The 18,631-nt window shown below is 44.6% G+C and overlaps 1 protein-coding gene across 6 annotated transcripts in view; it reads right to left on the minus strand.

Annotated features, from left to right (window-relative positions):
* Positions 1 to 322: 322 nt before the first annotated feature.
* tbc1d4 (TBC1 domain family, member 4) overlaps positions 323 to 18,631 on the minus strand; it is a 43,066-nt gene continuing 24,757 nt past the window's right edge. For 4 of the 6 annotated variants that reach the window (XM_083639372.1, XM_083639371.1, XM_083639370.1 and 1 more), the window contains exons 13-23: positions 18,273 to 18,437; positions 15,622 to 15,782; positions 14,493 to 14,681; positions 10,588 to 10,749; positions 10,269 to 10,427; positions 9,041 to 9,141; positions 8,760 to 8,903; positions 7,429 to 7,588; positions 7,019 to 7,188; positions 5,100 to 5,276; positions 323 to 4,168 (exon numbers count right to left, since the gene is read on the minus strand). In XM_083639372.1, the coding sequence (XP_083495498.1) occupies positions 3,938 to 4,168; positions 5,100 to 5,276; positions 7,019 to 7,188; positions 7,429 to 7,588; positions 8,760 to 8,903; positions 9,041 to 9,141; positions 10,269 to 10,427; positions 10,588 to 10,749; positions 14,493 to 14,681; positions 15,622 to 15,782; positions 18,273 to 18,437 (1,819 nt within the window). In that variant the 3' untranslated portion in view covers positions 323 to 3,937. The remainder of the gene's footprint in view (positions 4,169 to 5,099; positions 5,277 to 7,018; positions 7,189 to 7,428; positions 7,589 to 8,759; positions 8,904 to 9,040; positions 9,142 to 10,268; positions 10,428 to 10,587; positions 10,750 to 14,492; positions 14,682 to 15,621; positions 15,783 to 18,272; positions 18,438 to 18,631) is intronic. The other 2 variants (XM_083639374.1, XM_083639373.1) reach the window with 1 other exon arrangement.

Raw genomic sequence — 18,631 nt, forward strand, 5'->3', positions numbered from 1 at the left:
ATACACTATATAGGATTTTATTTAACCAGAGTAATCACAGGATGTTTGAGCAGATACTTTGCAAAGAATACAACTTTGCAGGCGAATCTGTGTGTGTTTTATGTGGTACTTGTAGTTCTCTTTGCCTAAGGCGTTAACCAAAGTAAAACTCTTGAAAGGTCTTTAAATATAGTCTAAAATTGTTGAAGCCTACCACGGCCTTTTACGCACAGAGCCTGTTTCAGCTCCAGGCTACAGCCTACACAGAGTGAATGATAAAGAAACATGATTTCTTTATGAGAGAGCTTACTGGGCATGAAAGAGGCGCAGACATGAGTAGGTAGAAAACAAGGCGTGGTGATGTTTATTGAAGAACTTGTGACAGTTTCCTTGCTTTGTGTAGCCCTCACATTGACAGAAAAACAAGCTATTTTTTCAACTGTGTCCGTCTTCCCTCAATGATTAAACACTGTGATACAAACGCTATTTAAGGGTCGGGATTGAAAGCACCAGAGCTAAAATGAAGACAAGTGAAAACCCTTAGCTGACCAGGAGGACATGCTTTACATTTAGTAATATAGACAAAATTATCATTGCCAAAATGTTCTCATATCTCTGGGCAAAGGTTTATAAAGGCTGTTGGCACTAATCGATAAGCTGAGAGAAGAAATGAACATCGAGTAAGAAAGGGTAAACAACCCTGTTGATGGGCAGTGATCGTGATCTCATGATCTCGTGCGAATCCAGCTGCCCGAGTATTTGGTTTCCTTTTCCTTTTGACTTTTCTTCATCAAGTTTTCAGTTTTTTCTCCCATTTTCTCCCCAATTGTACTTGGCCAATTCCCCCTGCTGTGTCGGTTGTTGCTCCACCCACACTGCTGATCTGATACATGTGCAGTTGCCAGACGCTTCTTTTCACCTGACAGCGAGGAGTTTCAGCGGCAGGATGTAGCACGTGGGAGGATCATGCTATTCCAGGCACCTTGAGTGACCAGAGGAGTTGCTAGTGCAGCAACCAGGACACATACCGTAAGTTATGAATGTAACTATGGATCTGTGAGACCGAAGGATGACCGTCACTACGGTCAAAATAGAATGATAGCCCTCGTTCCACCTACTCTCGAGACCAATATATCAACAAAGTCATGCCCATGAACCTCCCCCACTATAAAAAGGGGGGAGGGGGGCAACTTCCGGCCCGAGCTCTTACCTTGAACGCCTCAGTGTTCCGAGCGACAAGTGACGGTCATCCTTCGGTCTCACAGATCCATAGTTACATTCATAACTTACGATCTGTTTCGACCTCACTCTGACCATCACTACGGTCAAAATAGGATGGCTCATACCAAAAGGGTCGCGAGGAACAGACAACCTAATCATCCGCATCTCGCTGGGCAACAGACATTAGAACAGCAGTGCTCACTGGTGCTGCCCGAGTAACAGACATCAGAGCAGCAGTGCTCACTGGTGCTGCCCGAGTAACGTCAACTCTCCGGGGGTCATGGGCATGACTTTGTTGATATATTGGTCTCGAGAGTAGGCGGAACGAGGGCTATCATTCTATTTTGACCGTAGTGACGGTCAGTGAGGTCGAAACAGATCCCACCGGCTTTCACCTGCAGACACGGCCAATTGTGATTGTAGAAACGTCTGACCAAGCTTGCCGGGAATTGAACCAGGGTCTCCGTGGTGGTAGGCTGAGTGCTTTTACCTCTACACTACCCAGACACCCTCCTTTTGAACTGTTGTATGAAAAAGAAGAGCTCAAAGAAGAGCTCCTCTTTGATGAACACTGTACATGTAGTGATAAAAATGGTTATCACATTAAATGGACTAACACATCCAGCATTCTTGAACTAATTCATTGAGAAACAATCACATCTTTGGTTCAATAGTTGACGTTGATGCTGCAGAAATACTGTAAAAGCACAAAATACAAGCAGAACGAGCAAAGAAAGTCTACAACTGTATCCTACATGTCCTGCGACATGATTTAATAATAGATACGTTTCAGTTGAATCACTACTGTTCAGCGGTGATCATTTGTCTATTCTTTCTGAGAAGGTTGGTGCAAACCTTTACAATGTCAGCTGAATTATGACAGGAATATTTCTTCATGAGAGAGACCGTCACCTTGGATTTATCAACCTCTAGCTTGTTTGGATTAGCTGCTGTATTTCAGCAAAATGTACAAGTAGGCAAGTGCTTTGGGTACTGTATATGCAAGCACACAGCACAGCTAAACAGAACATGTTGCGTTGTGTGTCAAAGAATATGTCCACTTGGACTCAAAACTAACAGTGACATAGACGCAAGCGTGATGCTGAGGGCAGGAAGAGAAGCTATGAGCAACGATTGGATATTCTGCCTTTTTCATACAGTCATGACCTTGGTTGTCATAAGTGTTCTAAGAAAAAGCAGAGTTAAGCCCAGGAGTGTTTTTCTTTCAATCAGAACCATTGGAGATGAGTCAGACACGGAGGTGGGCTAAACCAAAACTGGAGAGAGAGCAAGGGCCACTCACTGAACACGTTTGAACCGTCTGTCCACTGGGTCAATGTCTATGTCTGTCTGTGTGTGTGTTTTACCCAGTAGCCCTAAAGACTTTTCTCCGCTCACTCAAAAAAGGTCGGTAAGCCATCTTTATGTTCTTCTCATTTCCTGTGTGGCCTCTCACTCTCTCTACACTCACACGTTTCACTGTACAAAACAAAAGCCCATGTGACCAACAGTGATGTAACCGCAGGCATCTGCGAGACGACACCACCATCAACCTCATGGAGAGAAACACTGGCTGCTCATAGGCTGACGTTCTAGAACCATAGGAGGCGATGGTGGTAGCGGTAGTGCTGATTGTATCAAATTTCTGCATCACAGATTAGGTGCAGACAAAAACACAAAAATACCATATAGAACTTTGGGTCAGAAGAAACATGTGATCTGCAGCATTCATTCGGATCCTCCCTCCGGGGCCTCGGTGCTCGAGCTCTGCGTCTGACTGCAGCAACACCTCGGTCAGTCACACAGGAAACAGCAGACGACCTCACATCCTGCCTATGCTTTGGATACAGCACTTCCTCCCCCCAAAAAGCAGCAGTAGACATTTGGTTTCTCATCACGCGAATGCAAAGACATCCCTTTGTGGTGTGGTGCCGAAGAGAGAGGCGCTGCAAGGTACGACACATGTCTGCTGAGGAGTATAGAGCACCCAGATGACACCCTTTCTAATGACACACATCTATCAGAAGGCTCTTTGGAGGGAAATTACATTCACAAAGTTTTCAAGTATAACAATGAAACAAAAAGGAAATCAGAAAGCAATGTCATTAGCCTGTAGCCTGGGTTTCTGTCACAAACAGACACGGGGAGTTCAAAATCATCGGGGGATCAACTCCAGCATCATCCTCGCTAGTAATGGCTACAAGACCTTGAGGCCCAAAGGAGTGTGTGCTAAGGACCGCCTCCTGTCCACCTCTGCAGTGGTACTGAGACGGTCCGATTGGTTGTGTGAATACATCAAGGCAGTGCTTAAGAAGGATCGCAGAGGCAGACTCATTTCTCACTTGTAGCAAGAAACCCGCACCTGTGATTACTAAAAACAAAAAAGAATACCTCACCTTCAAACTGGCACTGAAACAGATGAGAGAGAACAGGCAGCTTTGATGCACTGATGGAACAATCTGGAGCTAATATAATTGAAATCGTCCACCCACCGCAATCAGAGTATACATCACTCAGATACTTCCTACACAGTTTGCCTGTCTAGACCTTCAGACAGACATCACACATTAACAAAACCTGCCACTCTTTCAGTAGCAGTACAACAACATTCGTTGAGCTTGCCAGCCTTCCACTGAGAAGTATTTCTCAGTGTTCAACCAGTCTCTGTTCACCGTGGTCTCTGCCTGTGTCTATCTGCCTGTGCGTCTACCCAGAGCAGCCATCCCCCTTGTAGCCATCAGGGCTTCTTGGCCGCGGGTTTGGCTTTGCCGTTGGGTCCTGTTTTGATCTGGGTCATCTCCACATCTGCCAGGGCGTCGGGGGGAAGGCACGAGCGCATGCGTTCGATGGTCTTCTGGTACGCCGCCCTCTCCTGCTCCAGAGAGCGGATCATGTGCTTCATCTTGCTCTCCCGAGACAGGAAGTTCTCCACATTTGTCTCCAGCGTCTGGATCTTCTGTCGTGCAGCCTGGAGGACAAGGACATGTTACCTCTAAAGACAGGCCATGGTACAAAGCAATCTGTTTGGGCGAGTGGGAAACAAACGGCAAGGGGTCGACAAACTGTGAGGACATTAGCAGGGGTCGATACTAGTGCTAATTACAGCCGAAACACTCCAGACGCGTATCCAACTCTGAAGCAACGCCTTGTGGAGGGAGTTTCATTTCGACGCGAGCAGTACGCAAGCAGCCAGGCATGAAGTCAATACAGTTGTGACCGGCGCGGGGTAAAACAGAGCGAGGCGTGGAGCAGATGAGAGTGCTTCTAGTGTGAATGGCAAGGCTCCTGCTCAACGCTGCTGGATGCTTCCATGACGTGTTGCTTGAGAGATGCTTTTGGTGTGAGCCAAGTGTTATTAATGGTGCAAGTCAAGGCGAGTCAATGCAGAGAATATGGCTTTGTGGTGAGCCACTTGTTAAATGTACTAAAAACAGCTATCCACCTCTATCAGCCTAAGACTCTTCTAACATTCTCTGTCTCTCTCTCTCACTCACACTCACACACTCTTCATATATACATGTCATTCCTTTGTCTATCTTTCCAACTGAGTCTTTCACTTGTGTTTTAGTGCCATCTATGGGTGGTGTGAGATGTTACCAAGACAATGGAGTGTGGATGGAGTGGGCAGGTGTAAATATGACAGAAACCTTTACCAGCCAATCAAAAGAAGGAAATATGAAACCATGTTCCCTGTAACCTGAATGCTTCCCACTATTATACATGCTGGGCTATAAAGTTGGTTTGTGACAATACACCAGCCTCTTCATTAGGAACCCTTCTTGAGCCCACTCCACACATACTAATGATATAACAAATATTCATACAAATGATATGCTGAACATTTGCTGTTATATCCCCAGAAGGGTTTTGGAATAAACGTTGATCTTCTTCTTCCTTACCTGGAGTTTTTCCAGCAGGTCCATGTTCTGTTTCTTCAGCTGGACATTGGTCTTTTCTAATTTGTCTAGCCGCTCAGAATCATCAGGCAGCGGCCCGGCATCCAACATCTCATCCTGCAGGACGTGGTACTCCACCTCATACGCATGTAACTGCTTAGAGATGTCCATCTCCAACACCTGGGAATCCACAGGTCACACAGTGAGACTTCATACACCATCCCCGACAAGTCATAATAGTCATAATAGTTTGATAGTGTTACAACAGCTATACAGTATAAATTCCACCAAAAGTACAGAGATTTTCATGTTAATTTTCTGGATAACCCAATAATCCTCCATTTTCAATTTAGGCAACTAACATGAGGACAAATCAACAAATCAACCTCAACTGCATCATGTGTTTTCTTTTAAAATAGATGTCTGCCATAAAACGTGCTGGAAGTCTGTTTTCTATGGCCATAGCTGAATACATCACACAACAGTACTTTTGCCCAGAGACATTGTAATAAACAATATGCCATGTGCTAGGTATTATCTTTAAGGTCCCATACCACAGGAAATACTGTATAGACGGTTTTCACCAGCTGCAACGCCACAGCACTTCTTCTGTGTTTTATGGCGGTTGGCATCCTTAAATGTCGCATTACCGCCACCTGAATTGTATCAGCTTCACAGTGCTAACTATTTACAGCAGGGATACTCAACTTGCTTTGCCCGGGGACCAGTTTCGTGAAATGATAGAAGGCCAGGGGCCAGTTAATAAACAAACAATACATTTTTCTGTAGCAGATTGTAGGTTTTTGGGGTGTCAGCCGGAGTTTAGTCTGACAATGTTGTGCACACTGGATAGTTAGTTAGGTTAAGTTAGTTAGGTTAAGTACATACATAAGTGCCTGGGTAGCGAGCAGATGGCGGTATTTGACAATTTAGCAGCTAAATCATAGATTATTGAAAGATATTCCATATTCCAGACTGAAATGCTATAGCAGAAGTGGAGTATTGGCCAGAATGACATGAACATTTGGACACTTATTCAGCAGGTATCTTGCATGTTGCGTTCAGGTGCACTGTAAAAAAAAGGGAAAAAGCAAAAGGCCCGCGTGCCGCAAGTTTAGTATCACTGATTTACAGTGTCCACTTTCTCAGCTGTTCAGGGGAAAACACTGACATAGCCTACTTCTCTTTCCATTTTTAATTTTTGCTATACGTTTAAATGTAAAGATAGGCCTATGCGTGCAATAACGTACTGATAGTCAGCTTACTCTGTAACATGTAGCTTTTATTAGCCTCTCAGGCTAGCTCCGGACCAGACAACAACGCTTCCTACTACCCAGCGTGTGCACGTCTTTCCAACAAGGGTGGTTGTTATGGCAACTATCAACAACAACAACAACAACAACAACAACTAACTACTACAAGACATAAAGACCGAAATAGGCTACGTTGTTACTGTGTCTGTCGGAGACACGGCCTAACGTTAACATTTAATATGAGCCGAATATCAGCCTGCGCTCAGTTATGTATACAGGAAGTAAACCGGATATTCAGGTGGGTTGTGACGGTTGTTATTGTTGTCAAGTTAAAACCGTCTATACAGTATATAGAAACTACCGTATGTTAGTATGGACTGTCCCATGACCAAAGATGTTGGTCACAATGGATGTTCACAATGGCCCCATAGTATAATCAAATATGTTATTGTTTAATGAGGACATTGTTCAAATTTGCTTTCGTTTGAACAGTTACATTTACGGCATTTTAAAAAAATCCACCCATTTTTCCAGGCAGTTTCAGATCAACTCCAGTAAAGGCAGCAAAATGTCTTTAACCCATTGAAATTAATTTTCAATGGGTTGACGATTATGCTTAATTATTTGGGAACCTCGAACTGGAGTCCCTATAACTCCCCCAATCTGTACCTTAGTGATGGTCTGCTCCATCTGGGTCTGCGTGAGGTTGGGAATTGTAGTTTTTAAATAATCCACAATGCTCTCAAAGCTGTCACACTCCACTATCTCCCTTTCATGGCTGCTCAGGAGACACAGGGCCACTTTAAAGATCACCTCAGATCCCTGTACAAATACAAAATCTGGGAGGGGGGGTGGGGGAGACACACAGAAGCAACACAGCCATAAATACAGCAATCCTCTACACACTTTAAACAAAGCAGTAAAGCTGTAATAACTAGGAGGCATATCCCATTTATGCCTTCACTCTTGTGCTGTAAGTAGCATTGTGCTGATAAGTGTGTGTGTGTGTGTGTGTGTGTGTGTGTGTGTGTGTGTGTGTGTGTGTGTGTGTGTGTGTGTGTGTGTGTATTCTGATGTACCAAAGACACGGGAAACAAAGTTGAGGGGGAACTGGGAGGCGAAGAGCGTGAGGAACCAGGGTGCGGCGTAGAGGCTGGGGCAGATCTCGTGTTCCTCCAGGTGATTGTACAACTCGCGGTGGTAATCGTGCAGCAGCCGCGACAGCTGGTACATCTGAATCTGGGATAGCAAACATACACACGCGTGCACACACACGCAGATACAAACAGACACACAGGTCAGAACAGGCAATAGAAAACTGGTATATCTGGATCAGAAGGAAGGGGACACGATATCACATAAATATCTAAGCATTACAGTAGATTAGAGCTTTTACATGACCAGGGAGCTCCTTTAGTAATAGGAAAGCTGGTTCAAAGACTTGCTCAGACACGCACCAAGGCCAAGCATTTGAGGAGAAAAAAAAAATCTCTAACAATATATCAAAGCGATCCTGACAGTGGAGTGGAGTAGCAAATTGCACAGCAGACAGAAACGAGAAGCAGAAGTTACATCAAGCTAAAAGTAGACTGTTATCAGCCGGTTAAACAGAATATGCTTTACCTTCACCCGCTCGCACAGAACAACAGTGACAATTGCAGTTATTGCACATTCTTCCTGTCTTTGTGAACTTTGGGCTGGTCTTAAAGGAGCACAACAGGGCATAGAGAGACCCAGGAGGCCACTGGTTGGCTGAATGGTTACCTGATATAGATTACACATTACCACGCCTGCTGAAGCTTTCAGCCTGGTCAGGTCAGCTGATATATAGCTGCCGCTAACAGAGTGGTTTGCATAAGGGGCTTGGCTACTGTTTGCTGTTGATAGCTAACCCACACAGGTGAGAGGCATGTCGGGGGACTCCCGCACCATGCACATAGCTAAAACATTAGTGTGTCTAGTAAGCCTGTTACTCACTCACTGTTTCAAACAAGTCTAATACCACAACATTTGAATACAATGTTTCTTTTCTGTGGTAGCATATGTAAAGGGAGCTACCCTTTATTTAACATTTACACATCACTTACAAACATTTACATTTGGTGTAAGCTGCCGATACACTGCAGGGTATTTTGCATGATTCAGCTTCATTGTGATCTAAATCTGAATCTAAACTTGCCAAGAAAAGTGAACATGATGTTCAACTCTAAAAAATTCTCGACAGCAAATATAAAATGTAGAGAATGTAGAGGATTCTGTAGCTAAATGTTAGTCAACATTATTCCAAGACAGCGTTCAACTTTTAAATAAATGTGTCAGCATTCATCAGTGGCCCCTGGATATACGTTATAATGTATAGTAATGGCGTTTCTCATCTTAGAGCAGTAACGTGTTGTGGCGTAGTGATCACCTGTAGAGAGACCATGTCTGGTCTATACTGGCGTCTGAAGCCCAGGTCGTACATCAGGAACTTGAGCATGTCAAAGGCCTGGTCCTCACTCATGTGGAGCAGCAGCACTCCAGCCACAAAGCTGATCCCCTGGCAGTAGCCCACCTGTGATGCACAAAACCAGAGAATATCACAACAGTTAATTATGACATTCAACACTACAGACACTACAGCATCATGCAGAGAGGCCATCTTTGGAGATGTGTCCATAAACACAAACAGAGGATTACAGCAAGTAGTACCTCTGTGTCCAGCAGAGAGTAGGCTTTCAGTAGGTTGTAGAGGGACAGCTGGCCTGCTCCCAGTTGGGCCGAGAAGTACTGGTGGGTGGGGAAGGTCCGGCCTGGAGAGGGAGAGAGAGACAGACCGATACTTGGTACAGTACATCACTCACTGTGGTGGTCCTACATATCATCACCACTCAAAATGTAACATTTTTCTGTTACTTTTTTATTTATAACATAATTGTATTTATATAAAGTGATTGTTAGCGTCAACAGTCAAATGCTGCTTTTTTTTAGCTGAATAATTGATTTGGATACCCTAGTTCTCTTTTCAACCAGCCACAACTGTCACTTTGGACTTACGTAATCAGGAAATGTGTTTGCCTTCTGTCCCTCCTAACAAGGAAGTAAGTAGCTGAGTAAATAAACAAAATAAGAAAAACAAAACTACTACCACTACAGTAACACTTTCTATGAAGGTCACGTCTATAATGGTTTATGAGCACATTCATAAGACATTATAATGCATCTATAAGGTTTTGTAAAATTATAAATGTGTATAATCGTGCATGGCAACTTATAACAAGGTTTATTAAAGTATTATAAGTGGTGCACAATCACATAATGTCTTCTACACATCAGTAATATGCTATAGCACGACTTTGTGAGCTTTAAGTAAAGAGACAGCACTATAAGGTAAGCAATTATATGATAATATAACAGTTATGAGGACTTATGAGCAGTATCTGCTGACTGCAAGTAAAGTGTAAAACAAGAAAGATTATTCTTTCAAACACTGTTGTCACTTTGGCATGGAAGTATAAAGCATTATGGATGCTGAATTTATAATGTACACCACTTATAATACTTTATAAACCTCATTATAAGTTGCCATGCATGATTACAAACATTTATAAAGAGTTTTATAAAGCTTTACTTACAGTATAAATGCATTATGTCTTATGAAAATGCTCATAAAGCATTATAGATATGACCTTCATAGAAAGTGTTACCCTGAAGGGATAAGCAATCGTTTAAAATGAGTTATAAGGTAATTAGATCTACCAGCAGCCAAGCTTGAAACAAGACACGTGCCTGTCTAAAAAAAACTTCTTGAACTTGCGTCACTCTCAGTAACTTGCCCAGGCCTGGAAAACAAAACAGTCTAACTCCACGGTTGTCATGACTGTAGGAGCCCTGTAGATTTGAATGTGCGTGGTGTGTGTGTGTGTGTGTGTGTGTGTACCTAGATCCACCAGAATGGCATGTTGCTGTGCGGTGAGCTGCTTCAGCAGGTCGTGATAGGCGGTGTCAGGGGCCTGTTGGCGCAGCGGCAGTCTGTGGTGCAGCCGGTGCTGATGGCAAAGGAGCAGCCACACTTCCCCTCGCCTGCTCTTAGGAACACCTGGACACACACAGAGGGACACACATCATCAGCTCATCACATACACGACTACACACACGTATACTCCATGTATATACGCATGCACTCTCTACCTCTTTCCCTTGCTCGCTCACACACACACACACACACACGCGCGCGCACGCACACACACACCTCTCACCTTGGCAGAGTGCATTGTACATGTCCTCCTTGTCCTGTGGGAGCGTGGTTCTGCCTGGGGTTGTCAGTTTCCTCTCCCATAACGCCTGCACCTCTTTGGAGCACTGGCCCACTTCCTGGTAGTCCAGCTTCATCTTGCGGATGTGCAGCTCATCTCGGCTCGCTGGAGCACGCCCAGAAGAAAGGGATGAGCGAACAGTCAGTCAGTTCAGCAAGGTTTTCTTTAAAGGTGGTACCAGCTGATGGCAGTCTCAGTACACACAGATAACATGGCATCAGGCCTACTGTACATGTCAGTTATTCGTTCAGACTACAGAGCCAGTCTACGGCAGGTCAGAGAATCAAGACAGGAGGACGAGAGGAGAGGGGTGTAACGAGTAGAAATGTGCTTTTGTTTTGCGCCTTTGTAAAGCACAATGTAACTGTTTGAAAGAGGTCAGACTTGAGAGCAAAGGGGTCAATGTGAATACAGTCCCCCTACACCTTGTATAAACAGTTCCCATGGTAACCCTTACACATGGACAGAAGCCACAATATCCACATAAAACCACACATCCTTATTCAAAGCTTTCAGGCTGGAGGAATGGAGAGGCCAAATCAAGATAGTGGAGAGAGGTACACACGACAGAAGCAACAGAAAGACCACCGAAGGTGGTTGACCATGAACATGCAAACAGAGGAGTTTGATTTGAATGATCAAAGCCCTGTAATAACCAACACCAACAAACATGCAAAACATCTTCCTTGACCCAAGGGGCAGCTTTGATATCTCTTACCTTCTATTCAAAATGGTTATTCACAGTTAGGTCCTCAGACCAGCATTGGTACCATAGTAAACAAACAGAGGGAAACATGTGTTGGTGTTCAGAAGACAAAGGCAGACACAGTGCCTTCATCCCAAAGCTCTGAAAATCACTCCTTCTTTCCTCCTCTACTGCCTCCTTTCCTTCTCTACCTCCTCCTTTCCTCCATGACCCATGACAAATTTCTCCTAAGGGAGACAATAAAGGCTAATCTAAATGACCTACAAACTGATGTTGGTGCTGTCACGTTGCTTGTTGTCCCAGTAGTGGAAGAGACAAGAGAAGTGTCAGGAAGGTTTTTTGTTTGTTTGCAAATGTTTGTTAATGTGACATTCATAAAAAAAATTATATATATATATATATATATATATATATATATATATATATATGATGCTTGCTGTAGCAAATAAACTGTCCTGAACAACCTCCACTTTACTGTTGCTCCCTCCTCTCCTCCACTCCATTCCTGCAAGTTACTTCCTGGTAGGAGAGGAGTAGTAGTGAAGAGGGAGGAAAGGAGCAGCAGTGAAAAAGATTTGGGATGCACCCTGCATGACCACGGCCAATAGAGGGCAGCATTTCCAAAAATGTCTGCTTTTTTTTTACTGAACAAAACAGTGCTATTACTGTTGGTTCAAAATGAAAGAGAATTAATTCCATGCCCTTTAACCTACAACGTGTGTGCTTGTTTGTATGTGTGTGTGTTCGCAGAAATGTGTATGTCTGTTGCATCAAAACATTTCTCTCTATATATAGCTGTGCTCCAGAATCCCAAACCGAGGAACAGTAAAGCTCGACTTCCCAAAATAAACAGCAGTCAGAAATGCCAGCTTAACGCATGGCTAACCCTGGGCTCTCGAACCCAAGTCCACTCCACAAGGAAGAACAGGACTTGTAGTGTTACGGCACGTGTGGTTACTACTGACGGTGCAACTTTGGGTTTCTCATGATAAGCAGGGAAGAGGGCAGCTATCCTCAATGGAAGAAGAGGAATCGCTAAAAGAAACTCAACAATGACACCCAGTGTGAGGATTTTTCAAGTAGAACGGCCGCGTGACACAAATTCTAAATAGTCCTTTGTCTGTAGAAAACCAAATACAGTGAACATCAAAAGAACACAGAATGATCTAATTGCAGCAAGATTAAGAACATGGGGTTCTTTATGTTTGGGATTCATACGACCCAGTGCTGTCACTGTGACGTCTCAAACACCATTTTCAAGCTTGTTAACGCGATATCTCAGGAATGCCTTGACGGAATCCAAACATCGACTTGGACTCAAGGATGAACTGATTAGATTTTGGTGGTCAAAGGTCAAAGGCCAAGGTCACTGTGACCTCTCGAACGCCATTTTTAAGCTTGTTAGCGCAACATCTCAGGAATGCCTTGACGGAATTTCATCAAATTTGCCTCAAACATCGCCTTGGACTCAAGCATGAACTGATTAGATTTTGCTGGTCAAAGGTCAAAGGCCAAGGTCCCTGTGACCTCTCGAACGCCATTTTCAAGCTTGTTAACGCGATATCTCAGGAATGCCTTGACAGAATTTCATCAAATTTGTCTCAAACATCGACTTGGACTCAAGCATGAACTGATTAGATTTTGGTGGTCAAAGGTCAAGGTCACTGTGAGGACTCGAACGCCATTTTCAAGCTTGTTAACACGATATCTCAGGAATGCCTTGACAGAGTTTCATCAAATTTGCCTCAAACATCGACTTGGACTCGAGGATGAACTGATTAGATTTTCATGGTCAAAGGTCAAGGTCACTGTGACCTCACGAATGCCATTCCCAAGTTCGTTAAAGCGATATCTCAAGAACGGCTTGATGGAATTTCTGCCAATTTGGCTCAAACATCGACCTGGGGCGCAAGGATGAACGGATTACATTTTGGTGGTCAAAGTTCAAGGTCACTGTGACCTCACGAACGCCATTCCCAAGCTCTGTAACGCAACATATCAGGAGCGCCTTGTCGGAATTTCTTCCAATTTGCCTCAAATGGCGATTTGGACTCAAGAATGAACTAATGGCGGAAGCATAAGTCCGCGTTGCGGTCGTTCTAGTTTGGCCTTGTTATTGTTTGCTTTCGTGTTATTTTGCATTGTGTCTTTCTTTTTTGTGTACACAGTGCACCACCCCCAACTAGGAAGATAATTTTCTCCCTGAGAATATTATCTATCTATCTATCTATCTATCTATCTATCTATCTATCTATCTATCTATCTATCTATCTGTCTATCGATCTATCTATGAGGAGTGATCCAGTCTATTTTGCTGAATAAAAGCTAATGCTGCTGTGCTGTGTCGTTTTGTTGTGCACACGCGACATGTTTATAGTAGCCTAGTCTATGAACACCGTTGCAAGTTGACGTTTAAACTAGTCACACAGAGAGCACTGCACACTCTTGGAACTGTGGCTAGCATTACAACAACAAGCAGCATGCACTAGGTTAGCAAACATACACAGACTACAGCGAGCTAGAGAGAGATTGCAAGCTGCGTTAGCACCTCAACTAACGTGACGTTAGCTCGTCAGTCACTGACAACAACTGTGTGCAGTACATGTCTTGCCTATCTGACTGCTGTTGGCGCAGTTCAGATTGACGCTGCTTCTTCTTCTTTTTTTCATGGCCAGAGGGATAAACACGCTTCATATTTATTTCAGACAGAAAACCTGCCTGCCTTCACTGTCTGTCTCTATGGAGGATGCTAAACAAACACTTGTTTGGGGAAGGCGAGGGTGCGTGCAGTACAAAGTGCCAAAGAGTGTTGAAGGCAAGAAGAGTTGAAACATTTACGTTTTTGGCCAATGGGACAACAGCACAGGACCGTGACAGCCAATCAGAGGTGTCTCTTCCAGGCCAAAATGGCTGCCTGTGTGTGCTGGTGTTGCAATGGAACGATAGATTAGTTGTCACTTCTGATCAACGCAATTTCTTTTGCACAATCTGCGGAGGCGGGGCCTTTTTCTGATTTGGGGGTCTTACGCAGGCTGCGTAGTGTGCGTATAGGGCCGACCGGCTCTGATATGACCAAAGAAATTATTAATTCTAGAGCACATAGCAATATACCATGTGGCCAGTAGTACCAACTGCAACTCACCCTCCAGCCTCTGGTTCTCCTTCTCCATTCGCAGTAGCAGGATCTGCTGGTGGATGGCCGTCTTCCAGAGGGACCGGTAGTCTGCCCCCGTCCTCTTCGGCCTCTCCCCACTCAGGGGGTCAGCTGAGGCAAGACCCGAGACCAAGGCACGGGGAGAGAGGGGCAACAGCTCCCTGGCATCACAGTGGTCTAAAGTAAAGTTGTTTTTTATTAATAATAGCGTTAACATACAAAGCATGTTTAAAGTACTGGCTATATGGCCTAAGTTTAAAATGCATGTCCTGTATGGCCCAGTGGGTAGAGTATGGGATGAATACTGTCAGGATTAGAGGTTCAATCCCCACTGAGACAACCCATTATACAAAAAAACAAACAAAAAAAACAGGGTTTTGTGGTTGTGGGCTATGATTGGATAAAGCATCCAAAAATGGTGATTTTTTTTTTCTATTTTGCTTTTGGTGCATCAAGAATGGGAATGGGAAAGCATCTCACAATTAAAAACTGCTTTACTTCTTGAGGTTATGAGTCCATGCCATCACGACTCAGCACATTTAGACGTTCAGTATGATTCGCTTTGATTACACTGCACCACTTGAATGCAGTAAACAAACATAAAATGTTATTGATGACCATTTTATGGTAATTGCTCACGATTTTTTCTTTGCAAAATCATGTTCAAAAATAGTGAGCCTCCCAAAAAACTGACCAAGATGTCCCCCCCCCCCCCGCCCCCTTCTATAACCAGAATCTGAGTTAAAATTCTTAAGCTATGAGATCCCTCGAGGACAAAGTAAGCTAAGAAACACTATGTGCCTCAGGCAAGAAAAGGCTGTGGGAACTAGGCTGGAGATCACTTTGAAGAGCTGCTTGACCAGTAGTGTCCATGCATGCATGCAGCCTCCTGTTTCCACTGAAGCCTTGCTGGATGTCTGCAATTTCCATGTCCTCGTGCAATTTGAAAATCAGGAGCTTTGTAACTGTAAGAATAATTAATTCCCCCTCCAGCCTTGGTGTTTTGTACTATGTTCTATGCGCTTGTAGATTATTCAGAGCTTATTCATTGAGCATCATGTCGTGCCTTGCTTGAATGTCAATAGTGCTTGTGTTACAGCAGTATCTAGTGTCAGACCTGGGTGCTGCATTGATGCGGAAGGCTTGTTCATCGGCGAGGCCACGCGCAGGAAGATCTTCTGCCTCCAGGAGACCCTGCGTGGGGGGGCTGGGAGACCCCCTCCGCTCACTGAGTCGCTGCTGCAGCTCGAAGCGGTCCTCTTCCTGTCTTCCCCATTACTGCCAGAGCAGACGGCACAGTCACGACACCCGATAAAACAGTCAGGTGTCACCTTACACTAACAGTCTCTCAGCACCCTTTTAGGACGCATACGTACACCTACAAATGCACGCGCACACACACACACACACACACACACACACACACACACACACACACACACACACACACACACACACACACACACACACACACACACACACACACACACACACACACACACACACACACACACACACACACACACACACACATCTAATCTCTCCACTCAGGCGGGACAGAGGAAACCTTAGACAGGCACCGCATCAACACAGGCTCTCTGGGTTGCTGTGAAACAGTGTGGGGGAACCTTAAGAGCACGGATGGGCAAACACACACAAGGCCAATATACATTGACGGACACCCAATACTCGTATTAATAAAGCAGCCGGTGGCGTTGCAGCTCAAGATTAGTATGTAAAAAAGGACAACAAACATCAGACACACAAGCAGCCAGAGTGGCGGTGCATGATGGTTTGCTGATTTCCTGGAAAAGAGGTTGCTCTTGTGGGGAGATAAGAAAACACTGTTGGAGAGTAAAATGAGTTGATTAGGCCTTTAGCTTCACATTACCACATTTCAATTCACTTCTCACCAGGGAGGAGATGAGCCTATTATGTCATTAAGCGAGGGATGGGTTGTTGGCTTGTACTGAGCCCGCTCAGCACACAGTGTCCTCCGTCTGAACATGCGGACAACGAATAACAGGAAGTGACCTCTGCTTGAGGCCAGAGGCCGCCGGCCCGGGATGAAGATTGTGTTCTTGCAGCATGTCCTGCAGACTTTAACATGGCTTCTTCTCTTTCGCTTCCATCATTCAAATGAACCGATCTGAGGCTCTTCACTAGTCATCATTATCGCACCGTGATTTCCTGCCGGCACAGATAAAGTGATAAGGAAGTCGCAGCAAGGCAGCCGTGCGGTAAGGTCATCTCACAGTACAGATGACTCACACTCGGGTGACATGGCCAGTAGGTCTACTACAGGCCTTTCAACAGTTGTAATCTAAAACTGCTCTTATTCATCACTGCGGGGCCTGGGTGTGCTGAAAGCACCGTTCTTGCTGTTGAAATTAAAGGGATACTCTACTTTTTCTGGAGTTTAGCTCATTTGCCATATCGCTCTCACATAATCAAGGTACACCATGCCTTTACTGTCACTGTCCGAGCAGTATACAGTGAGCTACAGTCGTGAAGTTCGTAAGTATCGCCTTAGAATGGAGGCCAATGGTACACCCATTCAAAATAACCAAAAACACAGATGTAATAGCGCCAAAATACATGTTGTGCTTCGGGTACTCACCACGAGATGAAATATTAATCCAAATGCAGAGAAATTATCTTTTTTTAACGTAAATACATAGCTGGAAACATGGCCGCCAGGCATGCGCGACATACTGTACAGCGCATGCGCTGTGTACAGCGGAAGCGCTCTTTACAAGCAAACAGGGAAGTAACTTGGTGTGGGGATTTACTCTGATGTGAAACGTCACGTGACTATGGATTAATATTTCATCTCGTGGTGAGTGATTAGTGATTAGATCTGTGTTTTTGGTTATTTTGAATGGGTGTACCATTGGCCTCCATTCTAAGGCTATACTTAGTCTTACTAACTCCACGACTGGAGCTCACTGCAGACTGCTCGGACAGTGACGGTAAAGGCATGGTGTACTTTAGTTATGTGGGGGGGGGGGGGGGGTATGGCAAATGAACTCCCGAAAAAGTGGCGTATCCCTTTAACAATGTGAGCACTCCGAGGGCTGCACTGCTGTCAGAGGAGGAACCATCCTCTGGAATTGACAGTCGACAACGGTCTGCACAACTCAATCTCATTCATAATGTAAATGTTAACCTTTACTTTCCCCACCCAGACTTTCTGCCATGTTAGACCCTGTCAGGATGGTGCAAAGCCATCTTGTGTCTTGTTTCCTTGAGAACATAGTAACTGATTAATTACTACAGTCGAACATCAACTAAGAGCAATCTTTCAGAATAAATACATCACTACACTAAACTGAGTCTGAATTTGACGTGACATGATGATAATCAAAGTTTCTTTTTAAGCATCATGAACGGCATTGGTCAATAAAGTTGATGGCAAAAGTGTGTAATGCAGTTAATAAAGGCTGTAGTTCCAGGTTAAACATAGCCTTGCCGTGCAAAAAAAGCTTCATATCCGCATGCAAATAAAACAAGAGAGGAGCGCATCAGCATCCCCTTCTACTTCTGAGGAAAATAGGAAGAGCCCAGATGGAGAGTAAACCTTTCTGTTAATCAAACAGGGGCTGTTGATAGAAATAGGTAGAAGACTAGATGTTAAAAGGTTCGGACAGACAACACGAATATGGCTAACACCTTCCCAGCCATGAACAGCACCTCCCTCCCATCCCCTCTGGCCCTGGCCGATGCATTGGGGTCTAAGCAGGGGGTCGGCTGTGCACCCCCTCTCACCTCTTGAGGCTCCCACTGTCGGCCAGGGAGCTCAGGGAGCCCAGGGAGCCCTGGTAAAAGCTTTTCAGGAAAGTGGGGGCGGAGAAGGAGGAGGGGAGGCTGAAGGAGGACTCGCTCTCCGAGACGCTGCGCGTTCTCGAGACGACGGGACGGCCCGACACGGAACTGGGCGAGCCCGACACACATGAAACGGCCACAAATAAAAACAAACACATTATACAAAGAAAGGACTGCAGCTCGGAGATCAGAAAAAATACAATCAAATAAAATGCAGTCTCATGAGTCATGAGGCATCAAACAGTAGCAGGAAACGTGATGTTATTGTTGAAGGACAGTGGTGCTGGAGCTGGGGAGATTTC

The sequence above is a fragment of the Poromitra crassiceps genome (genome assembly GCF_964638095.1).
Source record: "Poromitra crassiceps genome assembly, chromosome: 6".
In the NCBI taxonomy this organism is placed as follows: Eukaryota; Metazoa; Chordata; class Actinopteri; order Beryciformes; family Melamphaidae; genus Poromitra; species Poromitra crassiceps.